Source organism: Cebus imitator, unplaced genomic scaffold, assembly GCF_001604975.1.
Source record: "Cebus imitator isolate Cc_AM_T3 unplaced genomic scaffold, Cebus_imitator-1.0 Scaffold6, whole genome shotgun sequence".
NCBI classification, from domain to species: domain Eukaryota; kingdom Metazoa; phylum Chordata; class Mammalia; order Primates; family Cebidae; genus Cebus; species Cebus imitator.
In genome coordinates, this window is record NW_016107321.1 from 7,917,665 (window position 1) to 7,929,006 (window position 11,342).

Consider the following 11,342-nt stretch of genomic DNA (forward strand, 5'->3'; position numbering starts at 1 on the left):
TTTTTTTTGAGAAGGAGTCTTGCTCTGTGTCCCAGGCTAGAGTGCAGTAGAGTGATCTTGGCTCACTGCAAACTCTGCCTCCTGGGTTCAAGGAATTCTCTGCTTCAGCCTCCCAGGTAGCTGAGATTAGAGGTGCCCGTCACCTCACTCAGCTAATTTTTTTGAATTTTTAGTAGAGACAGGGTTTCACCATATTGGTCAGGCTGGTCTTGAACTCCTGACCTCATGATTCACCTGCCTCGGCCTCCCAAAGTGCTGGGATTACAGGTGTGAGCCACCACACCCGGCCATGAATTTATGATTCAAGAAATCTAAAACAAATATTAGTAAACTGAATCCAGTAATGAATAAAAAAGATAATATATCGTAAGGCTAGGTTTATTACAGAATGCAAGTTTCATTTGATATTTAAGATAATTTACCTCAAAAACAGATTATAAGTAAAAACAAAGAGATCATCTTAGTACATATAAAAAAGAAGATAAAATTCAGTATCCACTCATGAAAAAAATCTCTTTGCAAACTAGAAAAGGGAACCTCCTTAGTCCAATAGTGAACAGGTACAAAAAAAAGGGGGAAGGAAAAAAGAAAGAAAAGAAAGAGTAAACATCATATTTAATGATGGAATGCTGGAAGCCTTCATTTAATCAGGGACAACACAGTGACCACCAGCCGTTTCAAAGAATGCATATGGAGGTGCCAGTTGCAGAAAGCCAAAAAAGTGGGAAGGCAGTGATTTTTAAAAGTTTTATTTTAATGAAGAAACCTGAGATTTCACAAATGACTAGAATTGGCGGAATTAACAAGAATTTAAAAGGTGGTTGGACACATACAGAATTAATATACAAAGTCTGTTACATTTGTATATACCAGTAACAATGAGAAAATGTAATTTTTTAAAGGATACAATTTACAATAGCAAAAGAAAAATAAGGTATATAGGAATAAGCCAAACAAAAAGCAATAGAGCAGCTCTTTTTGAAGAATGTTATAAAAGAAAGTAAAAAGTACCTAAACAAATGGAGAGATGGAAAGCGATCCCGAGCAGGAGAGGCAGGGATAGTGGAGAGGAAATGTGTGAAGGCAAGCAAAGGAAAACCAGGCAGAAGCGCAAGTGGACTGCAGGCTTCCCACAGCACAGCAACAGCGTCTGAAACAACAGGCGCACACTTGCTGATGACAAAAACGACAAAACATCCCCACTTCCTCTTCTAAGTGGCTGGTGCTTCTTTACCAATTGACAAGCCTGCCCTACTTCAATCCTCCTGTCTCCTAGATAAAAATTAAAATACCTAATCACCAAAGTACCCCCACCTTCTTGAGAGCAGCCAGTTGAAGACCACCCCTCATGATCTCACTCCCTCTTAGAATCATCTAACATACACCCTAACCCTATTTCAGCCCACCTCCCCCTGTCCACACTGCTCCTGGGGCGCCTCGGGACTGCATGCTCTCTGGCCTGCAGCCACCTGAGCTAAACAAACCCATCTTAGCACAGGGATATTCCTGGTCTTTGGTCAGTGGGCTCCAAGAAGGTAAAAGCTATTCAAGTAAAATACTTCTGTGTGCCTCATCATTATTCTTTTCTAAGTACCCTGTTTCACAGAATAAAAAGATATAATGAAAGAAAAGATCCCATTATAACAATCACAAAAGATAACATTCTTAGAAAATAGAATGGTAAAAAAGGTTATATGAAAAAATAAGCACATACGAACAGCAAAAGGAAAAACACCAATGGAAAAGAAGGATAATGAGGATATACTACCCCTATCAGATACTAAAAGGTAATAGAGAAACAGTACAGTACTAAAACACATTAATAGAAGAACAAGTGGCAAATAACAGAAATCCCAAAATAATCCCAAATACCATATACCTAAGGAAAATCAGTGAATGATTTTAGTGGCAACTCCAGTTGATGGGGGAAAGACAGCTGCAATGGTTAATTTTACACGTGATCTTGGAAGGTACTAAAAATGAAATTAATGATTTCAACTGGAGACTCTGAGAATAGCAGATAGCCCTCCATAATGTAGGTGGGCCTTATCCAGTTAGTTTGAAGGCCTAACTAGGATCAAAAGACCAGCCCCACCTGAGCAAGAACGAATTCTTCAGCAAGCTGCCTTTGACTTCACAGGACCATGGGCTCACCACCTGCCAGCCCACACTGCAGGTTTCAGAAATGCAATGTTCCATACACATATGAGCCAATTCCTTACAATAAATCTCTCTCTCTCTCTCTCTCTCTCTCTCTCTCTCTCTGTGTGTGTGTGTGTGTGTGTGTGTGTGTGAGTGTGTGTGTGTGTGTGTGTGTGTGTACGAGTGCAGGTGAGCATAACTGATTCTATTCTTTTATTCTGTTCTATTGATTCCAGTCCTCTCGAGTTAATAACTCATATTAACAGACAAAGGGCCAGTCTCCCTAATATACGACGGGGTTTTTAAACAATTTTTAAAGACCAGCAACTGAAGAGAAAAAATTCAAAACAAAAATATATAAAATTACAGTTCAGGAAAAAGGAAACAAAAATGCTTTTAAACACACAAGATGACACTTAACATTACTCATTAACAAGATAAATGTAAACTAAAACTATATTACAGATAAGTATATTTTATAACTATAAACAGATTTATTTCAGATTTGGGGATATTTGCATATATGTAATGAGATATCTTAGAGATGGAACCCAAGACTAAACACGAAATTTATTTATGTTTCAAGTATGCCTTATTCATATGGCCTGAAGGCAATTTTATAGAATATTTTAAAATAACTGTGTGACTGAAACAATGTTTTACGTGTATTTTGACTGACCCATCACATGAGGTCAAGTATGGAATTTTCCACTTGTGGTGTCATGTTGGCACCCAAAAAGTGTCAGATTTTGGAGCATTTCAGATTTCAGACATTGGGATTTAGGATACTCAGTCTGTACCAGATTGGCAAAAATCCAGAAGCTTTGTAAAACCATGCTACTGGCACATATGTAGGAAGAGTCCTGTCATGTGCAGATGGGAGCGTGAATTGGCTGCAGCCTGCAATACCCACTGGGATTGCAAATGCACACACCCTTTGCCCAGCACTGTGGCTTCCAGAATTTATCCTGCAGACATTACTGCCTGCTTATGAAATGACACATACACAAAGTTTATCATGCCATCATTGTTTCAATTCAAATAACTGGAACTAATCTAAATGTCCATCAAAAAGAACTGGTTAAATATATTATGGTATGTCCACAAACTGTAATGAAGCTATAAAAATGAATGAGGAATTGCTGTATGTGCTCCTTTGGAAAGATCTCCAGAAAATATATTTAAGTGGGTGAAAGAAGGGGATGAGAAAAAAAAAAAAAAAAGGAAGAAGGCATATAGTACATTATACTATATATACCATCAATTGTGTAAAAATAAGGTAAAAACTAAAATACAGTATTGTGCTTCTTGATATAAAGAAACTCCAGAAAACCATACAATAAACTATAAATGGTTATCCAGTCAAGAACAGGGGTGGTGATGTGGACAGAGGGAACTAAAATGGGAAGAGACTTCTTGGAATCCCTTCCTTGTACTTTTTATGTTTTGAAACAAATGAACATATTGATTAGTCCAAACATTAAACACATGAAAAATGCTGAAGACACAAAGTGCAGTATCTTGATGGAAACTTAAAATTACTATCTGTATCAGCTGCATTAACAAGACACCAAGTACTACTAATACTTGCTAATGACAGCCTTATACAAAATCAAGAGATTATGTAAACTACATTTGAAAACAAAAGATAAGACTGCATAAAGAAATGTTCTGGTCATTATGAAATACTGGCTGGTGGCATGGTGGCTCATGCCTGTCCGTAATCCTAGCACTTTGGGATGCCAAGGTAGGTGGCTCACGAGGTCGGGAGTTCAAGACCAGCCTGGCCAATATGGTGAAACCCGATCTCTACTAAAAATACAAAAATTAGCTGAGTGTGGTAGCGTGCACCTATAGTCCCAACTGCTTGGGAGGCTGAGGCAGGAGAATCACTTGAACCTGGGAGGCGGAGGCTGCAGTGAGCCGAGATTCTGCCACTACACTCCAGCCTGGGTGACAGAGCAAGACTCTGTCTCAAAAGAAAAAAAGAAAAAGAATTATTGCTGATTAAACTAAATATGGTTGAGCTTCTGAAGTTTGTAAAGGTATATGAATTCAGTGTTACTTGTTAAGATTTGGCATGATTTTGGTAATATTTTAACGGTAATTTTTATGTTTCAGGATAGGTTTGGGGAGATTATTTGGATTTTGCAGGCGCTAAATATATTTATAACGCCAGGTATCATTTCTTTTGAGAAACTCTCCAAATCTATCTCACCATCTAACTCCCTAAAATCCAGGACTGTTTCTGTCAAACCAGACCATCTGATTAGGCCACCTATATGTGTTCAACTTTCACCTCTCTGTCCCACAGTGAATATAACTCACACATTTCATGGCTAGGGAATATGAACCCATGAAAAAATTTCCAATGTATTCTGTGCAATGTTTGGTTTTATTCAGAATATACAAAAATTACTACAATTACATTAAAGTCATTGTTACATAGTATTTACCATATAATTTATTATATTCAAATCAATAAAACGATAGTAATAATCAAAGCACAAGATAGCCTGAAACTAAGCACATTAAAACAGTATTCATTAAAGTAAGATTTTACCTGTAGTATGCTTTAAATATTTAAATATGACAGGTATTAAATAACTAATTGCCAGGTGCTGGAAGGTATTAAATAACTAATTGCCATGTGCTGTGAATAGTTTTTAAAGGAAGTAAATTTTGAGCTTGGTCTTGAAGAAAATGACAGGCATTCAGAATCTTTAATCAAATTGGTTTTATGATCAGAGATTCATTCAGCACACTAGTCAAATGAGTTATATAAATTCTCTATTGAGTCCTTAAATTTTGATGACATGACAAAACACTCTGTGTCTACAAATAAGTTCAAAAAGGCTCTGAAAGCTCCTTGAAAAAGCATGTAACTTTATCAAAACCCCAGATACCAGCCTCTCTCATCTAAAAAGAAATTATGTTAAAGTGTTTTAAAATTTTCATACACTTTAAAAAAACACTTGACCAGAGAACTATGAAATGATATACATTTCTACTGCTACAAATCCCATATATGTAACTACAATTTTTTTTTTTTTAAGATGGAGTCTTGCTCTGTCACCAGGCTGGAGTACAGTGGCATGATCTTGGCTCACTGCAACCTCCACCTCCTGGGTTCAAGCTTTTTAAAACATGTATGTAAAAAACAAGATCGTACTGGATCTCGAAACCTAGCTGTTATTTTAACATGTTTTGCTTAAAGTCATAAGCTCTCTTGAGAATTCTTTAGTAAGTCATATGAAAATAGGCTTACTAAAATTATTTTAGAAACCAAGAAAATATTTTAGAAACCAGCCAAACTGATTAAAATTAAGCTCCATAAATTCATTTATTTTGCTTAATATCCACGATCTAGTCAAGCCACCAAAGAAGTCCTTTAAAGAGGAAAAAGTCAATGCCACATGTGTTCATCTTCTCTTTGCCACCTCCACTACACAGAAGAGAAGGAAGAAAATATTAAAATGGAAAATTATATTTTGATGCTTATGATTGGCAGTACTATGAATGTTTTATCTGGATTCAGAGTAAGAGTCCCTCACTCACTACTCCTTTTCCTGTCACTCATGAGTGACAGTCTCTAAAATATAAGGAACCTGAATCATTTTATCAAATAACATATATACTGTTTTTCTGCAGAGCCTGTAAGCTGAAATATATAACCCAATAATCTAAAGGAATATTTAATGAGACTAATTTAAACTACAAACTGCTTAATATATTTAAAGTACATGATTCCAATTAGTATTTTAATATATTGCAACTGAAGTGAATATCTATTTATAAATTAGTTTAAAGAGAATAACACAGTCAAAGGCAACAGTGTTTTCACGTAGTAGCACTTACCACTAAAACAAAACAAAACAAAGGTCAAGATAAAAATACCATGCATGTGCCAAGAAGCAGGATGAAATGACTGATAAGATCCTTCTCCTGAATAAGCGTTAACAAAGTGGCAGAGCACTTTCCTGAAAGGCTCAGAACGGAAATGACAAAGAACAAGCAATGACTGACACCTTCTGCGGCCACTAACCAGTACTGCAAGCAGACAGTACACCGGTCATTCTTCTCACCCTCCAATCTCAAAAGGGGAAAAGACAGAGAGAGACGGTTGGCGTTAGATTAGGTTACCGTTGTGCATTTCTCAAAACTAACTTTTTCTCCACTGAGGACATAATTTTTAATAAGGGATAGGAAGATGTTTCAGAGCCGGGCCTGCCTTGGAGAAAACGGGGCCCCGCGGGGCAGCGCGCCGTGCTCACCTGCTGTGGCTGGTACCTCTGCTGGGACTGGGACGGCAGATACTGCGCCTGGGGCGGGAGGTGCGGGGGCTGCGGCTGCTGGCTGTAATATGGCTGTTGGCCCTGTTGGCAGTAACCACTCACACCTTGCTGTCCGTACTGAGGTGGCATCTGTCAAAAAGTCAAGCAAAGCAAATGAGAGAGTCAAAATGTGCAATTAAATGAAATCAAATATGGTTTCAATTCAGCAACATGAAGGGGGTTCTCGGCTAAGCAACTGAACTCAATATTTTTAATCCTCTCTTCATTAGACAAATTGGCATGCTGCTTTCTATTCACATGCTACCAATGAAGTCAAAAGGCAATCTGACTTTGCCTTTAAAAACCATCATATTCTATCAGATATAAACTATTGATATATCAAAGATGAAGGGGGGAAGGAAGTACTTAACAGTGACATTAAAGAATAGCCTCTGCTAAGAAAGAGAAGCATCATTATTAAATCTGTTCCCACGCAATAGTGAGAATTAAACTCAAACAGTCCAAGTTAACTCACTAATATTTTACGAGAAGCTTGTGGTTTGTGTGCTTTATTATGGTGTATGTTTCTAAGTTTAGAACAAAAAAGTCAGAATATACCAACTGCATTTACAGCAGATATATACCAGTTACATTCCTAATTCTATTTACCATTTTTGCTAAGGATGGTATTTTCTTAGTTGATAAAACAGGTAACAATGTAACGCAAGACGTACTACAGTGTAAATACCAGAGGTATAGACCAAAATGGCCTAAATCAATCTTCTCCGTCTCTAATTTACATAAGCCTAAAAATGCCTGAAAGCATTGTTTAGAGGAAAATCTTTCCTCATGCAATAAATATACCATGGATAGTATCCTGAATTTTTTTAAATGAGAAATTGATTGCCTTTTTCTATAATTTCAAGAGAGAGCAGGAAAGGAAAAAAAAAAAAAAACAAGATATCAGGACAGCAAAAGGCATTCTACAGACAAGAATGGCAAAGTCATTTCATTAAATACCACAATATGGTCCACTAGAGAACTTCAAGAACTTGAGCCCCATAAGCACACATACTTAAGAAATTAATGATGAGTACCAGATACACACTTAAAACCCAAACCCACTGCAGAAATACTGAATGAGGAAAAAGATGGAATGGTAAAGACGTAAAGAGTAAAACATTTAGCCTCTATGAAAAATCAGCACAGTAATTCCTAACACATACAATGGTGAAAGGGGAAAAATGAAAATGTTAAAGTCCCTATTTCTTTCAATCCAATCCAGATTATTTTCAAGACCCACCAAAGAGGATGAGAATACATGTGACCACAATGGCTCCCAGTGCCTCTCATCACACAGAGCCTAAGTTGCTGGAGCAGAAAAGTCTGCACTGAAAGCCATTTAACAGCACAGTTGAATTTTTTGCTTTTATTTATTTTACAGCTTGATATCTCATAATGAATGTATGTCCCTGCCATAAGCCAAGCCAACGAATTTCCATAAAATACAACTCCACATGCTAGAATACCATATACCACTACAACACACATCCTCCCGTTCAACACCCATATGTTTGATTTGATATCTAATACTATATTTCACACAAGCATCTTTGCAGTTTGATTTGAAGCAGTTAGGATAACACTTCTGCCAGTGTTAAAATGACTGTAAAGCTCAGTCAACACAGCCAGCAACTCCCCTATGAATTGCGCTTTAATATGTTGACTTTCTGGTTACAGAAACCCTCACACACAATATGGAAGTGTTGTTTGGGGAAGGGGCGCTGTTTTCTAAGCAAGACAACAGGACAGATTGCAGGAACCTACAACGCTAGAGCAGCCACAAAACGCCTCGAATATTTTACTACCTAGTCCAGCTCCAGGGAGTTTGGGTACAGGGTGGGGGGCAAGGAGAACAGGTGGGCGCAGAGGAAATCTTCAGTGGAGCAACCACTACAGAACTGAGCAAACTAGAGAGGAGACCACCCCAAACATCTGCCTGGGCACCCTCAAATATGGTCCTCCACAATTAAAACCAATTTGCTGTCCTTTTAGACACACGGCTCATTCATCCATTTAGGACCAATTTCACCAGCACCCCACCTGCTGTGAGCCTGGGCTGAGGAAACCTTTAACAGCACAGAGGGCTCTCCCTGCGACCTAGGGCCCAGTGCCAACCAACTGGACCCAGTCAGCTGTCCTTCAGTGGGAGCCGTGACAGGATAGATTCCTCAACTCTAGTTTACCCAAAGAATCTCTGGGTTCCAAATACATGGGCTCTAAGTCCAATTCCCATTGCACATGAGTTGTGTGAATATGATCAATCACATGACTCCACCTTACATCTTCAACTGTCGAACAGTACTGCTTTCCTAAGTCATACAGACACTGTGCCCAGTCCCACCTGGAAGTTTATACAGGTGTCATTAGGACTCATTAAACTACAAGTTTTAGTGCGCTCTGTAAAATATTATTTCTCAAATATTACCTTTAAAAACCAATTTTTCAATAGAACACCGCAGCTGACTGGAGCTATAGTCTAATTCTTTATTTTTGTTTGAGACAGAGTTTCACTCTTGTTGCCCTGCATGGAGTGCAATCGTGTGATCTGAACTGACCACAACCTCTACCTCCCGGGTTCAAGCCATTCTCCTGCCTCAGCCCCACGAGTAGCTGGGATTACAGGCATGCACCACCATGCCCTGCTAATTTTGTAGCTTTAGTAGAGACAGGGTTTCTCCATGCTGGTCAGGCTGGTCTCAAAACTCCCAATCTCAGGTGATCTACCCACCTTGGCCTCCCAAAGTGCCGGGATTACAGGCGTGAGCCACTGCGCCTGGCCTAAAGTCTAATTCTTTACTGATCATTATTGTTTTTGTGTTCATACATTCAGATGCAAGGCTCTGAAAGATCTATATGCTGTTCAGACTTTTGAAACTAAATGGTATTATAAAACACAAATCCACAGGCTGCCCCACAAGACATAGAAGGCCCCAGGGTCTTCTGCTGCTGGTGACCACAGGTCCTGAGTTCTGGTGTGTGAACGGCTCTCCCTCTCCTCACAGGCCATCAGGGCATTCCGACAGTACTCACCACTCAAGCTCACTCCCCACCCAAACCCAGTTAGGCTTCTAATGTGCTGAGGACCAAGACACCCACACACGCTGCCCACATAATGAGGGCCCAGAGGACTGATCCATGAGGAAAGCACATGAGCTTCACTGTCCCAACGTTTGCAAAGCCTATTCTGGCTGCTGAGATTTTTAAAATCTTTTAGTTCTTAACCACATGCAGGATAACTAATATTACCAGACCGTTGCATGCAAGTGACATGCAATCAACAGTTACTGGGCACCAGTCGACAGGTACTGGGAGCTGGGGACAGAGAGCTGGTAGGGCAGGCGGCCCCCTTCCCTCCCCAGCCTGACCCCAACCACGGTCCTTCTAGTGCCTTGACCAACCTGATCTTACCACGGGGAAGGCTGATTTAGTTATGTAGTGAAACCCTTAACTACGTATTCACGTGTTTACTGTCTGTCCTCATCACTAGAATACGAGATCCTGGAAGAGGATCTTACCGTCAGCAAACATCTGCTGAATGACGAATACTGTTCAATGATTACCAAAGCAAGCTATTATTACACGAAACATTTTAACAAATCAAGGAACACATTATAATATGGAAATCTCCTGAACCACCCAAATCTGACACACGTGTTCAGCTTCATCTACAGCCACTGAACAGTACAGTAACAACATAGTGTCCCTGGCCATAAACCGCTGGCCCACACAAGTCCTGACTGTCCAGCACATGCTCTGTGCCTTCAGCACAGTTCAAATAATATATTTTTTTAAAAACTGTGAAACTGCACTAAATGGAGATTGCACAACAACAACAACAACAAAAAAAAAAAACGCCTCAGATCAGAACGTTTCCATTTGTTATTTAAAAATAAGAATCTGGCTGACCTCAGTGGCTCACCCCTGTAATGCCAGCACTTTGGGAGGTCAAGGCAGGCAGGTCGCCTGAGGTCAGTAGTTTGAAATCAGCCTAGGCAACATGGTGAAACCCCATGTCTACTAAAAATACAAAAATCAGCCAGGTATGGTGGCACGAATCTGTAATCCCAGCTATTTGGGAGGCTGAGGCAGGAAAACCGCTTGAACCTGGGACGCGGAGTTTGCAGTGAGCCGAGATTGCGCCACTGCACTCTAGCCTGGGTGACAGAGCAAGACTCTATCTCAAATAATAATAATAACAATAATGAAGAAGGAGGAGGAGAAGGATCTGTTTCACTCATTTCTAAATAAAGACCTTTAAGACATGAACACACACAACAAAAAATGTATAGCTAAAAAGGATTCACTTAAAGTATTTATTTTAGGAAATTATCCCAATAAAGGACACAAGTATTACTCTTCACATTTCTGTATCATGTTACATGTGCAGGGTCAGGATCCATTTTTCATTTCACCATACCCTGAACTTTTTGCTTATCTTCCAAAATTAATGAAATGATCACAGTTAATCCTCTCCCCACTTTTCCTTCTAAACAAGTTTTAGAGAGCAGTTTCCTACTAGGTTTAAACGTACACTGATTCCATGACCCAGCCATGCACCTTGTAAGTATATACCCATGAAACACGCATGTTCCAGGAAGGACACTCAATGCAGTCCTGCCTAATACAATTGATAGAAGAGGACAAAATCTAACTCTAGGACAGAAGGTAAATGGGAAAAGTTAAAAGCATACAATTAAATCTATACAGTAGTTAAAAAGGAAGGCGTAAGACACCACATATCAAAATGGTTCAAACCTAAAAAACACAATGTTGAGTTTAAAAAGAAAGCAACAAAAAGTTAATGCAGTATCACACCATTTGTATAAAATTTTAAAACACAAGATATTAGCGTTTGTATATAAA

At 39.1% G+C, this 11,342-nt stretch overlaps 1 protein-coding gene across 8 annotated transcripts in view; it reads right to left on the minus strand.

Annotated features, from left to right (window-relative positions):
* ARID1B (AT-rich interaction domain 1B) overlaps positions 1–11,342 on the minus strand; it is a 441,201-nt gene that overhangs the window by 310,744 nt on the left and 119,115 nt on the right. For all 8 annotated transcript variants that reach the window (XM_017537335.2, XM_017537381.2, XM_017537389.2 and 5 more), the window contains exon 3: positions 6,417–6,566. In XM_017537335.2, the coding sequence (XP_017392824.2) occupies positions 6,417–6,566 (150 nt within the window). The remainder of the gene's footprint in view (positions 1–6,416; positions 6,567–11,342) is intronic.